The sequence below is a fragment of the Myxocyprinus asiaticus genome, chromosome 15 (assembly GCF_019703515.2).
Source record: "Myxocyprinus asiaticus isolate MX2 ecotype Aquarium Trade chromosome 15, UBuf_Myxa_2, whole genome shotgun sequence".
Lineage (NCBI taxonomy): Eukaryota > Metazoa > Chordata > Actinopteri > Cypriniformes > Catostomidae > Myxocyprinus > Myxocyprinus asiaticus.
The window spans coordinates 2,632,837-2,650,121 of record NC_059358.1 but is presented as its reverse complement, the minus strand read 5'-3'; the positions used below and the strand labels follow the sequence as shown (position 1 = coordinate 2,650,121).

At 39.5% G+C, this 17,285-nt stretch overlaps 1 protein-coding gene across 2 annotated transcripts in view; it reads left to right on the top strand.

Moving 5' to 3' along the window:
• LOC127453113 (mannosyl-oligosaccharide 1,2-alpha-mannosidase IA-like) overlaps window positions 1-17,285 on the top strand; it is a 306,543-nt gene that overhangs the window by 271,314 nt on the left and 17,944 nt on the right. The window contains exons 5-8 of one of the 2 annotated variants that reach the window (XM_051719229.1): window positions 2,134-2,228; window positions 6,618-6,741; window positions 7,118-7,211; window positions 16,699-16,814. In XM_051719229.1, coding sequence (XP_051575189.1) covers window positions 2,134-2,228; window positions 6,618-6,741; window positions 7,118-7,211; window positions 16,699-16,814 — 429 coding nt within the window. Of the gene's footprint in view, window positions 1-2,133; window positions 2,229-6,614; window positions 6,742-7,117; window positions 7,212-16,698; window positions 16,815-17,285 lie in introns of both variants that reach the window. The other variant, XM_051719228.1, reaches the window with a different exon arrangement.

Sequence of the window (17,285 nt, the reverse complement as noted above, 5' to 3'; positions counted from 1 at the left end):
CAAAAATGACACAATAAAAAACTTCAATATGGCTAGTCCATAACCCTTCTGTATATTCCAATTCTTCTGAAATTCTACAAGAGCTTTGGATGAGGAACAAATCTAAGTTTAAGTTCACTGATAATCTTCCCCTCCACTGCAGCTCTCAAATCTAATTTGGAACCATTGGCATCAAAAACTTCTTATCACTACACACAAAAGTCAATAATTTTTGGTGCCAGTTGTATCAAATGCAGTCAACATGCCATTTTTTGTAGTGCATACATGTATGTCTTTACATCATTTTTTAGTCACTTTAAGACCTTCATCTTTCAGAAGATTTTCAGTGAATAACTACTTAAATATTGGTCTGTGTTTCACTCAAAGTTGTTGTATGACTTTAGAATTGTTCTGTTATAATATAGCACATAAGTTATGTGGACTACCTTTTCCGCGTTTTATTATATGAAAAAAAAACTCGGTTTAACTCTACCGAGAGAAGTAAGTCATACAGGTTTGGAACAGCATGAGGGTGAGTAAATAAATACATAATTTCTGTTTGTGGGTGAGCTATACCTTAAAGGCCATGTCAAGCTGCTCTTGTACACATCGATGGGAAGGTGGATTTCTCGCAGGGGTCAAAGGTTCGTGTTGTCATCGTGGATCAATACTGTATGTTAGCAGCGACGATCAGAATCCTCTTATGAACGCAAGCTCTCTAAACCATGAAATGTAAAGCAGTACACTTAAAAAAATACAAATAATTCTTAACCCTTTAATGCATACCTCGGGTGGGTCTTTAGTGACCCGGGACCTCATTCCACCCCCTATACCGCATCCATTTTTTGGGAATTATGCCCACACCTCATTACTATTCCCCAACATTTATCTTATTAATAGTGTAACAAAAAACTGCCTAGTGTAACTGCTTGGTTATCAAAAGTGTATAGGGTCATTAAAGACATGAGATATGTAATATTGTCAATTTTTTTCTTTGTTTATAACAAGACAAATTAGTACTATATTCATACAAATAAACACTATATAACGTTTATTGTCTGTGCAACAATGGTGAATTATCGATATTCCATATGTGTGTACACATACATATCATAAATGCTATTTGTTACTCAAGGTGGCACTGATGTTTCAGTGATTGACTTGATAGACAATTTGATGAAGCAGCAATGTAGAAGTAAACTATAGCAAGTTTAACACATGAACAGTACGATGTGGCTATTGTCATTTGAGTGTACTGCTGAAATTATGTAAGTTGTGCATCTGTTTAGACTCAAACAGTGCCTGAGAAAATACAAATGTGTAGCTTATGTGTATCTTGTGTTTGACAGCCAGTTGCGTCTCATGAAATTTCAGTGTGGAAGAAATGAATCCTGTTCTATATTTGTTGCATCATCTCTTTGATATATGAAATGTAAAACAACAAAATATATCAGAATATATTCTATTCTATTATTTTGTTATTGTCTTGAAAATGTTTTGACAATTTGACACTATCTGGGCATTTTGTAGATCCATTTGTGATAGATATACATGCCGGGTCGCTAAAGACCCGAGTATGAAATAATGCTTGGCAAAACACCCGTGCATTTAAGGTATTTTGTTTTGTTTTCAGTTTAAAGAGATCTTAGCATCCTTAAAAACATACACATGAAATTTATAACCTCAATCTGGTTTTAAGGATGTTTTGGTATTTTATTCTGGAAAACAAGATTGTTTAAGAAAGTTATATTTCAAGTGTAATTCTAAATAGTTCACCCAAAAATAAAAATGAAAACGGTATTAACTGTTAAGGTCAAGAATATAGCATATTACATTTTGAAATGTTTATCGGTGCATTCTGTTTCGCCATTTACATTCGATACAGCGCAATACAGTGTGCATGCTTGCCATTGCAAACATATTCAGTGTTATTGAATCATAATAGATGCACTTTTTTTTTACCGGCTACTAATTTGCAACCATCTGATTGCTTTTGGTGGGAGAACCCTTGAACATTTTAAGGGGGAATAAATTAGTATGACTGCTTTAAATGCACTTTACATTCCTCTGAGGGAGTGTGTGTATGTGTGATATTGAAGAGACACGTCCTTCACCAATGAATCTCAGTTTTTTTTCTTCTGTTTTGTCTCTCAGATCTTTAAGCAAAAGGTGGTAGAACTTGGCGAGAAGCTGTTACCCGCCTTCAACACTCCCACCGGCATTCCCAGAGGAGTCATTAACCTGGGCAGGTGAGCATCCAACACAGCATACACTCGTCTGTACACCCAACCCCAATCCTTTACGCATCCATTCATAAAAGCCATATGTCACAAATCGTACCCTTTATTTCTCGCACCAACGTCTTTTCTGTGAGAAAGCGTCATGTTTTGGGACCTCTGTGCCCACCAGCTCATGCTGACAACTGCAGGCAAATTTAATTACCCGATTCTCATGCTAATTCCAGTTAGATGAAGAACAGGAGCCAGTGCACAGATGGACTGGGAGAAAACCGGCTCTGGTGAGGCACTCAGGTTAGTTATGATGGCAGAGGCAAAACACATGCCACTATACACAACACCGTGTCTGAATGTGCATTCTTCCCTATTATGCTGTTGTGGTGATGGGGGCGTGGCCAAGCGACGTCTATGCAGAGTGAGGCCGGGAGAAGAAGAGTGGTAAGGATGCACACCTGTTGGGAAAATATCTCTAACAGCTGTGCAGAGCTGGAGAGAGATACAGGGCAGTCCAGACTGCTGGAGATGGAGAGAGAGAGGCACGAAGCTGACTGTGCCTGTCGCACTGCTGAAAAGCATGTGTTTATTTATTGTACTGAAAAGCAGACCATGTTTGTTACGCTGAGAAGTGTGATTAAAAGTTACTTACGTTGGATTATTTACCCGGCTCCCGCTTCCTCCATCAAGAAAGACTTGTCACAGTGGTGACGAAACCTGGGATTTGGAGGAAGAAAACGCTGTCATGGAGTTCTCACCGCTGGCCGAAGTATTCAAGACCTTCACCAGCATCCACCTGCCGAAGGTGGCTGCCGGCTGAAGATTGCAACGCAGATGAGATATTTGATGTGGTGGTGCTGGAGCACTTTGTCAGCAGGCTACCAAAAGGGACGGCTGAGTGGGTCCAGTGCCATCACCCGGCATAGCTGACGGAGGCAATCCAGCTGTCTGAGGACCCTTTGGCGGTGTATTCGGGGGCCGGCAGGCCCTCTTCTTCCTCTCTCTCTCTCCTCTTTCTTGTTCTCTCTCCTCCCTCCCCCTCTTCTTCCCCGCGTCCTGTTCCTGTTCCCTGGAAACTGTGAATTATGACTCCAAAAGCAATCCTGCAATGGGTTGGCGAAACATCGACACACACCCTCTCCAGAAATTGGCAGGGTGGGGGGTGAGTAAGTGGCAGGCCGGATGGCTCCCCAGCCTGAGTTGGGTGATGGGGTTATGTGGTGATAGGGGCATGGCCGAGCGACGTCTGTGCAGAGCGAGTCCGGGAGAGGAAGAGCGGTAAGGATGCAAACATGGTGGGAAATTATCTCTAACAGCCATGAAGAGCGGGAGGGAGATAAAGGGCAGTCCAGACCGCTGTAGACAGAGAGAGAGGCACGAAGCTGACTGTGCCCGTCGCACTGCTGAAAAGCATGTGTTTATTTATTTTGCCGAAAAGCAGACCATGTTTGTTACGCTGAAAAGCGTTATTAAAAGTGACTTAAGTTGGATTGTTTACCCGGCTCCCGCTTCCTCCTTCAAGAAAGACTGTGTGGGTCAAATTTGACCCAAAATTTCAAATGTGTAACCATTTATTTATTTATTTATTTATCTTAAGAAATGTAATAATTCTAACTTTGTTAAATGAAAACACTAAAGTTATGCATTTTCGGAGGGGATTTTATGGTAATATTAACCGTAATTACATCTAAATTACTAACTTGTCATAATAGTGTAAATAAGTGTAAAAAAATAGTCAAAATATCAAAATGTCTCACACATTAGGATAACAACTACATGAAATAACAATAATAACCAGTAGATGGCCTCGTTGCTCCATGCATTGGCTGATCTCTATAATCCAATGTTGTATATTATCACAAGTTATGCACTGGATATATATTTAGACATTATAAAAACAATTGTTTGTTAAAGTGTAGCAATTTTTACACCACTTTTGTTGAAGTGTCAGAATATTCTGTCACACCTGACCATGCTGCCATAGTCAAATCTGACTGTGTTACAAAGAAAAGACAAAGTAACAATTTTGTTACCTATCATTTATTTCAAACATCAATATTCTAGCATTAATTTTGTCACACTGGGGTCAGACTTGGACCTGTGTGGTATTATTATTATTATCTCGACTCTTCGGATCACTTGTAACATGGGATAACGGCAACATTAATTTGCTGCATTGTTGTTATTTTCAGTAGGATTAACAGTCAAATTCCAAAGTTCAAAAGCTATTTTCGTGGCACGATTATCCAATGCCTATGAAGCAACAGTTTCCATTTATTGCAAAAGGCCGACATTTCAGCATTTTATCAATTATAATGTGCTTATGTTGAAATTGCGACCTATAACTTTAATGCTGCCATTGCTTCGTGGTATTGTTTGATCTCCAATTACAAATTAAAATGTCAAAAATAAAATAATAACATTAACAATGTAAATGATTGTAATGATGCTCACTTCACATTGAACAAAGATGCATAAAGTGTCCCTTTGCACCACCTGACAGTATCTTTGCTAATAAGTCTCATGTTTGATCAAGCGTTTACGCAGTGAATTTAAAGTTGTCAGTTTGGTCTGGAACTCAGTGCATGTCATACATGGTTAAATTGTACTTGTTTAAATATGTAATACAGTATGTAAGCATGTTTACATTAAAAAGTAAAAAAAAAAAAAAAAAGCGCAGATGGATGCAAAAACATCTCATTTTTAATATAAGCGTCTATTATTTGTATAGTCTGTTGTTTTATATCAACAAAGAGTCAAGTCATTTCTCTCAGTGGTGAAACGCTCTACCTTTGTTTAGCTAACAGTTTTTTGATTGTTTGTGATTTCAGTTGAGTTTTCCTATAAAAGTTTTCTTACTTTCCCTCTTCCTCCCCAGACAGCAGCACTATTGATTGCTCCCTCAGAAGTGAAGTGGAGCATGACTCGCTCGCACAATGAGAACCAGAAACAAATAATCGTGTGAATTAGTTCTGCTGTTTCACCGAATTAATCCTGCAGGGAGGACTGGAGCAAACAGCGAAAACCTGGAGCTGTTAATTTCAGAGTTCATCCCGCATCTTAGGCTGTCTCTCTCTCTCTCTCTCTCTCTCTCTCTCTCTCTCTCAGTCTTTGTTTGGCTGGCGTGAGACCTGCAGCATAAACACAAGCAGAATCAATCTCTCTTGAACAATGCCTGAAATTTTTATTAAATTAAATCAGAAGTATGAAATGCTCCAAATAGGCTCTTCAAAGTGTTCATAAAATATTTACTTTGCTCCATACAGACAAATACACTGAAAAATAGTCATTTTATTGTTTGGTTTTTTTGTCTAATGCCTGTTTATTTCCTTAGTTACAATTACAATTAGTTACAATTAACAATTATCTATCAAAAATAGATTTTCATTTTGTCATTCAGCACCACAAAATGTCCACCACACTTTTTTAAATAACTTTTAATAGTTTTCAAAATGTCATCTATTAATTATGTAATGTATTAGGCCAATTTGTTTTATTCTTTATTAAGTTTTTTTTATAAAAAATTTATATTATTAAAATGTTAAAATAATATAATAAAAATATTATATTTTTATATTGCATCAAATATACTGTGTATATATATATAGCATAATATCATCATTATATTTAATAAATTATTATTCATTGTTTTGTTTTATATTATTAATAATTTAATTCATGAAATAGTTATGAAACAAGCTGCGTAAACTTCTATAGATGACATTTCAAACACTGCTTATTAATATTGTTGAATGTTTCTACATTTAAAACACAATATTTTAGCCTTTTTTTAAGATTCACGCATTTCAATTCCAGAACAAAATTCCATCAAATTGCATTGTGTAATATTTAACTAAATTAAATAAATAAAACTTAAAATATTTCGAATATTTTTATTTTATTAAAGATTACTTAATTAAATTTCATGGAAATTTGTTTTGAAATTTAAAAGTGTAAATATTAAAATATTTTTTGAGTGTATAGATACCCTGTATTTTGTGTGTATTATAACTTGTTTATGGGTAATTCATACTGAAAAAGCAAATGTTTTATTAAATTCTGCACTTACAGCAGTTACTGTATACAGTATGAATTCAATTGTAATGTAAAAGTCATGCCCAATTCAGTTCTGAACAGTGCACAACTGTTCACACTGTGCACAACATTCGCATGTGCAGTGAAGCTTTTTGCACACCTTTGTTAAACAATTACTTTTCTTTCTAATGTGCTTTTCTTTTCTTTTTTTTTTACAGTGATTAACTAAAAAATCAGCATCCACTTTCTATGTTTTGTTGCCATGGTTCCCACCAGCTCCACCGTTACCTGCTTGTCACTGCTGTGGTTGCCATGGCAGCAGTGTGGCTTGGGTGGCGGTACTCACTGTGCGCGGTGTGCTTTCTGTTGCAGTGGCACCAGCTGGAGTTGGGGGTGGGCATCAGCCGGGAGCAGCATCCTGGCAGAGTTTGGAACACTGCACCTAGAGTTCGTTCACCTCTCAGAACTCTCCGGAAACCCCATGTTCACTGAGAAGGCATGACACATTTATTTATTAATCATATACTGAAAAGATGTGTATGAAACGGCTGCATTCTGTTGATAAGGTGACTTCTGAAGTACATTTTAGCAGAATTTCAACAGTCATTCAGACAAACTAGATATGTAAAACTTGTCAATACAAACTTTGATGTTGGCTTGACAAAGACTTGACAGTCTGAAAGTGTAAACTAGTTTTAATGTTTGATGGTTATACCGACATTACAGTATGCCAAACAGCTAGATAGATAGATAGATAGACAGTATATACAGTATATATAAGAAAACAGATGGCACATGTTTAGTAGAATGATCCATATGTAGAGCGGGCAGGACACAAGCCTGAAATGAACTTTGATTTTGTTTGTCCTTAGGTTATGAATATTCGAAAGCTGTTGAGTAAAATTGAGAAGCCTCATGGTCTGTATCCAAACTTCTTGAGTCCTGTCAGTGGAAACTGGGTACAACGTAAGTAAGCTCTGCTAATGTTTTTACCTAAATCTTTTTATTGGATTTTACGTAGACAAAACGGGTTATGTTGCTAAATCAGATGTAAAGACTTGTCTACATTACTATATGCAATACTTAATCATTCTGAAACCCAACAACCATTCCCTTTTTTTTCTCCCCAATTTGGAATGCCCAATTCTCAATGCGCTCTAAGTCCTCGTGGTGGCGTAGTGACTCGCCTCAATCTGTGTGGTGGAGGACGAATCTCAGTTGCCTCTGCGTCTGAGGTCGTCAGTCCATGCATTTTATCACGTTGCTTGTTGAGCGTGTTACCGCAGAGACATAGCGCGCGTGGAGGCTTCACGCTATTCTCCGTGGCATCCACGCACAACTCACCACACACCCCACCGAGAGCGAGAACCACATTATAGCGACCACGAGGAGGTTACCCCATGTGACTCTACCCACCCTAGCAACCGGACCAATTTGGTTGCTTAGGAGACCTGGCTGGAGTCACTCAGCACGCCCTGGATTCGAACTCGCGACTCCAGGGGTGGTAGTCAGTGTCTTTACTCACTGAGCTACCCAGCACCCCCACCCCCCACCCCCTCAACAACCATTCTTGAAAATTAAACCAATGATTTTGTTTGTAGGATCCTAAGGCTTGTTCATTCTACCATGCTATGAAATATTTGTGAACAATTTCTCCCCACCAACATTCATGGCCATTTGTATACCAAATGTTTAGTCTTTTTCACAGACTATTTTTTAAAAAGAAGCAAAAACCATTCATACCAGTTCATACCAAGTCCAAAATCCCTGAACAATGCGAAAGTATGAAATGGTCGCAAACATTTTTGCCAGCAAAATATTTCACTGCAAGTTTAATGCCATTTTTTTTTCTCTTTTAACGGACCATTTGTTGACATATTTTACTAGTCTCAGGCCCTATTTTCTACCATTTATGTAAAGTGCTGCATGCATTTGTTTAGTTTGTTTGTTTTTCTGTTTTTATTTATTTGTCCTGGTTTATCACGGTCTTGTGCTCTGGGTCATGAAAGGCCAGCTCTCACGTGCACCATCTCTAAGTTTCACAATGCAATTATTCTGGCATCCATGACATCAATTGAGCCAGTGCAGCTCGCATGACTGGGACTCGAGACCTGAGCCAAGAGTTATTAAAATGATAATAAATCCCATTACCTTCTGGAAATTGAATCTTTTAGAATCACCTAACAACAGGGGAAACTTTTTTCTTTAAAGGGTTGAATGTAATCTACAATTGCAGAGCTAATTGGTGTTGCATGGCAATGTCTAATGGGTGTGAGAGATAATGTGTGTGTGACCGTGACATCTAACACCTAACCCATTTTGATTTGCATGACAATCAAGCGAGGGGCAGATCGAAACATTTCTGACATTATGTTTCATGATTCTGATAATAGTCCCCAGATCATCCATGAATCATACACAATGACATGTGCATATAAATAGAAACTATTCAATTCCAATCCTGGATCAAAAGGGTGAATCTTATGCATCCTGTCAAGTACATGCAAAGGTCATATTTTATGCCTATTCTAGGGCCATTAAGACTCAATTCTGATTGGTCAATCACAGCATCCAGAGGTCTGATATTTTTAAATATTGACCGCTGTTACGGCCGGCTCGATTGAGACCACAACATATAGGGGAGTCAAACTCAAGGGTGCAATTAAAATATGATTTTATTATAAACAAACATATAACAAAAATGTCTAGGGGTTAAACAAAGGCAAATACCACATGGGCTGGAAGCTGCAGGTGAGAATCAAGCCATAGTTGTATCGATGACTCCTCTGAAGAGGTGAACCTTCCCCATGAGGAGAAACCAGAGCAAGTGAGCCAACAAGCCCACGAGTGAGCGTGCCAATGAGCCAACGAGCCCTAATTCTAGGGTGAACAACTATTTTATACACCACACCCCAAATCCAATCAATTAAACAATTACGCCTCTAGCCAATCAGAACTCTCTCATGCTGCAGCCATGGGAAGAGGACGGCCAGGGTCGTAAACCCTCCTTCCCTACAAAGGTTCCCCAGGGAACCTAAAGCAAGGAAAGGGAAAAGAGACAGAAAACAAAACAACAAAACAAAAACACAAAACTCTAATACATCATCATCTCCTCTCCACTCCACTCTTGGTCTGAAATATCCTGGGCCCTAGGTTACTTAAAATAGAGAGGCAGAGAAAGAGTGACAACATAAAATTCATAACACCCCTTTATACCCTGGAAAGAGCATCAGCAATTAGATTATCTTTTCCTTGCACATGTGTTATTTTTAGAGGATAGGATTGTAAAATAATACTCCACCTCATAATCCTTTGGTTCTGGTTGTGCATCCGATCTAAAAACACTAAAGGATTATGATCAGTGTACACAGGAATTGGAACAGATGAAGAACCCAAATATACTTAAAAATGTTGAACTGCTAAGACAAGGGCAAGGGCCTCCTTCTCAGTGGTAGAGTAGACTTGTTGATGATGATTGAACTTCTTTGAAAAAATAACTAACAGGATGTTCAGTACCATCCGAGCCATCTTGTAGAAGGACAGCACCAATACCACAAGCACTAGCATCAACAGCAAAACAAAAGGGCTTCTCAAAATTAGGAGCAGCAAGTACCGTAGCATTGACAAGTAACGCTTTGGCATTGTCGAAAGCATGCTGACACTTTTCTGACCACCAAAATGGTATCTTTGGACTTAATAAATCGGTCAAAGGTGAAACAAAATTTTGACAAAACCACGGTAATACCCCACCATTCCCAAAAATCGACGAAATTCACAACAGATAGTATGTGTGGTAGAATTACAAATGGCCTCTACTTTAGCACTAATAGACCTCACAACTCCACGCCCAACCAACTTACCTAAATAGGTTACCGTAGCCTTCCAGAATTCACTTTTGGCCAAAATAATAGTTAAATTAGCTTTAGCCAGACATGAAAAGAGTTCTTTAATTTGATCAAGATGTTCAGACCAGGAAGAGCTATACAGAACATCATTGTCTAAATAAGTGTTGCAACTGGGTAATCCACACAGCACATGATTTACCAATCATTGAAAGGTGGCAGGGGCATTTCGGACTCCAAAAGGCATCACCGTATACTGCAAAAAGGTGTCAGGAGTGACAAAAGCAGACAATTCCTTTGCTCGAGCAGTTAAAGGTACCTGCCAATATCCCTTCAACAGGTCAAACTTACTAACAAATCAGGCAGCTCCGACACGATCAATACAATCATCAATTCTTGGTAAAGGATGACAGTTCAGGTTGAGTTTTCTATAATCGGTACAAAACCGATAAGAAACATCAGACTTCTCCACCAAGATGCAAGGCGAACACCAAGAGCTAAAACTAGGTTCTGCGAAGCCATGAGCAAGTAAATAATCCACCTCGTTCTTAAGCAACTTTTGTTTATCAGGTTTTACCCTGTATGCATGCTGTTAAAAAGGAGGTGCTCCACCTACATCAATGTCATGTTCAATGACAGAGGTACGTTTAGGTATGTCGGAGAAAAGAGAAGGAAATTATTTCACCAGCTCAATGATCTCGCTTCGCTCTGGTGCAGACAAATGTAATAAATGACTAGGTAAATCAGCAAGAATTTCAGAGTTATTGAGACGGTCTTCTATTTTCCCTTGAGAAGGAACACTCAAATCCTCACCAACCTCCAAAGTAGTCATAGACGTTTGACCTTAATCTGAAGTCAAAGAAGTAGCAGTGACAGCACCAACTAATACAGGACGTACAGGAGACACACAAAGTTTTAGCAAATTAATGTGACAAACTTGTACCTTCTTCCAACGGTCAGGAGTACTAAGCAGATAATTATTATCTGAAAGTCATTTAACAATATGGTAGGGTCCTGAAAACGTAGCTTGGAATGTGCTAGTCAGAAGCGGTAACAAAGCAAGAACTTGATCACCTGCCTGAAAATGTAGAAACTGAGCCCTCCTATCAAAAAGCTGTTACATTTTTCTTTGAGAAGCACCTAATTTCTATTGAGCGATAGCTTGTGTTTCATAAAGGCGATACCGAACCCACTCATGTAGTCCAAGACATTCTCAGGAAGCTTAGAAATACTCCACTCCTCAGCTAAAACAGGTAGGTCCTCTAACCATGTGACCAAACACGAGTTCATTAGGGCTAAACCCTGTACTCTCTTGGACCACCTCACGTATGGCCAACAACATCCAAGGTAAACCATCTTCCCAGTCACAGTCAAGCTTCACACAATATGATCTCAAAAGAGACTTCAAGGTTTGATGGAACCTTTCAAGAGCTCCTTGACTCTTTGGATGATAGGCATTGGATATATTGTCTTTGACCTTTAACTGATGCAGAGCTATTGAAAACTGTCTAGACATAAAATTAGAACCTTGATCATATTGAACAATCTTTGGAATACCAAAGACAGACATGAAGTTCGTAAGGGTTTTTAATATAGGCTTTGTAGTAATAGACCTCAAATGATAAGCTTGCAGGATAACGGGTAGTTTGGAACATAATAGTCAGTAAATAACAATGTCCAGCCCTTGAACTAGGTAAAGGACCAACACAGTCAATGGTTAAATGGTCAAAAGGGTTGGAGACCACAGCAATCAGTTTTAATGGGGCCACTGGCACCTTCTGATTAGGCTTACCAGTGATCTGACATGTATTACAAGGTCTCACATAGTTAGACATATCTCGCTTAAGCTTAGGCCAGTAAAACTTCCTCATGACCCTATCATAAGTCTTCCTAACTTCAGTATGACCAGCAATGCCCCGGTGAGATAACTGTAGAGCATTCTCTCTAAACCGAAATGAACCACAATTTGAACCTTAGAATCAGAGAGGATCATTTTTGATGGGGCTCTTCCTACACAACATGCCATCTTGAAGGAAATATGCTGAAGAAAAATAATCAAGTTTTCCTTCAGGCAAAACTGCAGGGTAAAGATTGTTAAGAGTATCATCAGATTGTTGTTCTTTAATTCCTCTCAAGAGACATTAAAAAGAGGAGATAAAGAACAAACATCAACCCCAGAAATGTCAGTGATGCAATCATTTTTAGGGTCAGACACAGATTTTTCAGCTTGACTCTCATTCTCTGAAAGCCGAAATTGTATACTACACACATCAGGATCTGCCTTTTCTGAACACTCAGACCCCTCTCTGAATTCTGACAAAGATGAATCAACAGCAATGAAGAACGTATCTTGAAGATTAACTTCACCTACCTGCTCTTCCTTCTTTTGACTGGCCATAGACCTAGTTATGGCACATGCAGGAAATAAATCAGAAAAATGCTTATCACTCTCCTCCACCACAGGTAATTTTGCTAAAGGTATTACAATAGGTGGAGTTACAACACTCTTTCCCCAAACATTCCCTCCAGCCAAATCATACCCTAGAATGAATGTAACACCGGACATTGGGAATACAGAACAAACTCCAACTATAACATCACCCAACACTAGTTTGGAGGAGAGATTAATTTTGTGCAAAGGCACTTCAACGAACCCCATCTCAAACCCCCTAACCAGTACATGAGTTCCTTTCACTGGACGAAGGCAAAACCCCTTCCAACAAAAAGGAATGCGCAGCTCCAGTATCTTGGAGAATGTATATTGGCACAGCTTTCTCAGAACCAGGTAAAGACACCATTCTCGTAGTAATGAATGGTGCATAGTCACCATGACTATGTGACGAGGAGGAGGGCGGGGCTGGGCCATGACTACGCATGACCGGCCCCCAATCGGGCTAATTAACCAAGGAGAGGGATAAGTGCAGCGGGATGCGGCAGTTCAAGAGAGAGAGAGAGCCACACGCAACTACCGTGTGTGCGTTTGTGTTGTGTGTCTTTTTGTTTCATTAAATATTATTTTGACCGTTCAGCCGGTTCCCGCCACCTCCTTTCCCATTCTAACCTTGTTACATTGGTGCCAAAGCCCGGGAAGGAGTAGGGATGCGCTGTCGTGGAGTCCTCGCCACTGCCATCCGCCCAAAGGAGCAGCCACGGCCATCCACTGGGGGACGGAGGAGTCACTGCCGGCTGCCTGGACGCCGTCAGCGAGGGGAGGAGGGGCTCACATCCGGCCACAAAAATGCGGAGGGAGGTTCCATCTGCCAGGGGTCGGAGGACTTGCTCCGGTCAAAAAACGGGGAGGAGCGGCTGTCGTCCGCCAGAGGGTGGAGGAGTGATTGAGGACCAGGCGACGGTGTGTCTGGAAACCGGCGAGCAAGTTTTTTTCTCTCTCTCCTCTCTCTCTCGCTCTCTCTCTCTGTCGCTCCGCCTTGCCCTTTCCCTCCCCTTGTCCCCCTCCCCAGCTCTAGAGAGGTGGGGAAAAGCCTGCCAGCAGGCGGGGCCATAAGTGGGGGATGTACGTCATACCGGGGGTTCCCCAGCCTGAGGCAAAGGAGGGAGGAGAGTTACGATGAGGAGGGCAGGGCCATGACTACGCGTGCCCGGCCCCCAATCGGGCTAATCAGCCGAAGAGAGGGATAAGTGCAGTGGGATGTGGCAGTTCGAGAGAGAAAGAGAGCCACACGCAGCTGCCATGTGTGCGTTTGTGTTGTGTGTCTTTTTGTTTATTAAATATTATTTTGACCATTCAGCCAGTTCCCACCTCCTCCTTTCCCATTCTAACCTTGTTACAGACTATTATAACACTCATTGACAAACTTTCTACCAGAAATTGTTGAGATCTGAATTTGTTCACCAAATTTGTAAATTGTAGACTGTGCAGCAGTAATTAAAGCAACAGGCTTAGCAAGTCTCTCCTTCTTTTTAAGAACAAGACAATCAGATATTTTATGTCCTGGCTTTTTACAATAGAAACAAATAATTTCTCTAGCAGGGACAAACTTACTAGCATTACCAACCGAGACTGGCTTTACATCCTGTTCCATCACAGCAGACTTCATCTGGACTTGAGAACGAAACTTAAGTCTGTTCCCCTCAGATTTAGAATGAGCCAGGCTAAATTAACTTGTAACGATGTATTAAAACAAATTCAGCCATAATAGCTGCTTCTGTAAGTTTATTCACTTTGTGCTCATTCAAATACGTAGCTACAGCAGTAGGAATACAGTTCTTAAATTCCTCCAAAAGTATTAACTCTCTAAGCTGCTCTTTATTTGTCTTTTTCATTGAGGTACACCAACAATCAAACAAACTTTCTTTCTCTCATGCAAACTCAATATAAGTGTGGCTCTCAGGATTTTTAAGAGACCGAAATCTCTGACGGTAGGCCTCAGGGACAAGTTCATATGCATGCAAAACAGCAGATTTGACAATTTTATACTCACCACTCTGTTTGAGGAGAAGTGCAGAGTATACTTCTCTGGCTTTTCCCGTTAAAACACACTGCAACAGTAATGTCCAGAACTCTTTCAGCTGTTCCAAAGAAAGAGCAACACGCTCAAAGTGAGAAAAATATTTCTTCACCTCTTTTTCAGAGAATGGCGGAACAAGTCTCACATTCTTGTGAACATCAAACACAGGATCAGCTGCTAAAAATGAATGAGATGAAGCAGAGTGAGATACATCAGATCGAGGAACTGCAACTGCTTCCGATGCCAACTCCAATTCTAATCTCTTTAACCTCTCCTCTCATTCTCTTTCTACCTCAAGCTCCAATCTTCGCACAGCTAATTCTTGCTCTAATTTTCTAGTCGCAAACTCTCTTTCCGAATTTCTCTCTTCCATAGCGTGAACCTCATGCTCAGCACAGAGTTTTTCCTCTTCTGAGTGTAACTGTACACAGTCATCCCTCTAAGCTTTGTTTTACTAACATCCTCAGAAAAAGATGCCAAAAGCTCATCAGGAACAATAGGCTCAGTTCTGACCTTTAAAACTCCTCTCTCAGCAAGTACGCTTTTTAAAGCTCCCACCAGTGTTCCTTTAAGTTTCATATCCTGGTTGGGAATCTCTATATTAAAGCGTTCAGCGATTTGCGAAAGTTGTTCCTTTGTACACTTACCCAATAAATCTTCAGAAGGGCACTCAAAAAAATCTTTAACTATTGAAGATATTTTTTTTTTTATCCAAAAAGTGACCAAAGCTTAACACGATACAACAAAGCAACTAAGCTGATACATGTGTGACACTACTACAAATCACTATGGTGATGACTACAAATCCCATAATCCATAGCATCAAACCAGCCCACAGCGCACACCTATTATGAATCCTACCTAATTACAATATCACAGAGACCTAACACAAGTCACCAAGGAATCCCTCGAACACAGTCAAGGTTGCCACAAAACTCAGTATCAGTATCAGTACTCTAAACAAGGCTATTTCCGTTTACTTACTTAACATTTCAAAAATAACGAAAGTGAAAAACCACAGAGTGTCACCATAACTAATAATGAGAAAACTCCAGTTCCTAACTAAACAAATACAAAAACTACTTAAACCTTTTCTAGTCTTCGAAGGTGTATAGGGCTCGGGGCGGCATTAAACGCTGAACTTTGTAACAATCAGTCTTTTGAGACCAAAAGTCCGAAAGCATACCCCCAACAGAGATTTAAATCTCCACCCAGGGTAACCTTCAAAGATAAAAAAGCAAAATAATAAACAAGCACTGTAAAAACATCCCATCTGGGAACACTATAACTAACTGGAGTTTTATTCATTCAAAAAAAAAAAAAAAAAACTAACAAACTAAAAGGTGCACACTCAAACACATACTCGCCAAAACAGCTCCATGTGATATCCCGGACAAGCCCCCAATTTATGTTACGGCCAGCTCGTTTGAGATAATAAGCTGGATAATGAGCAGGTGGTCATTTTCACTCTATAAAACCAACAGAACTCTGATGCAAACCGTGGAGGTGGAATTCAGCTGTTTAAGGAGACTTATTGGTCTCTTATTTCAAAAACGTCATTTCAATTCAAAACAATGTTTCATGTCCATTCATTTATCTATTTGGAAGAGTAGTTGTGTAATAATTGGCATGAGCAGGCAGGTGGTTATTTTCATGATTTAAACCAACAGAACTCTGATGCAAACTGTAGCTGTTTCAAGAGAATCCGCAGTCTCTTTCTTCCATAATAATATAATTTCAACTCAAATCTGAATCGGGGTCCTGACCTATCGTGGTTCATTTGCGATAATGACTGGCTGACTCTAGATAATCCCTTACAAAGTTAATTTTGTCCATTTTTATTAGTACACTCGTATACAGATGACCTCAGAGCTAACAGACATGGACTAAAAGCCACAGAATTACAATTTTAAATGAATGAGTCTATAATTGTCATTAAAATAATGTCACAATGCAAAAAATCGTAATTGTTTTAAACATAAATGATCATTAAGCAAAATATGGCAACTTTGCCTTTTTTATTTTTTATTTTTGGGGTGAAATGTGACCTGGACATGTCTTTGTGAGCTTCACCCGTATCGTCTATGTCTGTCTGTGATTGTGGGTTTTGTTTTAAACGTCTTCTCTCTCTCATTTTCTCAGATCACGTGTCTATCGGCGGTCTCGGGGACAGTTTCTATGAGTACCTGATCAAATCTTACCTGATGTCGGACAAGACCGATGAGGAGGCGAAGAGGATGTACTACAGCGCTATGGAGGTATCAAAATATCATTGATACTGTTCCCAGCAGAAAATGAACGGTTACACTTGATAGTAACTTGATAAACAAAGATTTTATAATGCTATAGTTCATGAATAGTCATTATTTACTAACCCTCATGCCGTTCCAGAAAAAATATGTCTTCACAGATGGTATGAATATGAAATATATTGCCGTCTTTAATTCGGGGTTGATACAATTAGTTTAAGATTAGATTCACCTCAGGCTCATGTTAATACTGATATGAAAGGAGAAATCTAACAACGATATGGAGAGAGCAAACTTGTTTTCGCTCATTTAATTAGCATATTAGCCTTTCATTAGATAATGTTGCCCTTTGATGAACGAGGGCTGCCAAAATATTAATTACATTTAACAGGAGAATGCAGTTTTATCCGCCTAAGGTTAGAACATAACATATATTTAAGATGTTCTTGATGTTCAAGATTTAATCTGAGAGGATTTTTG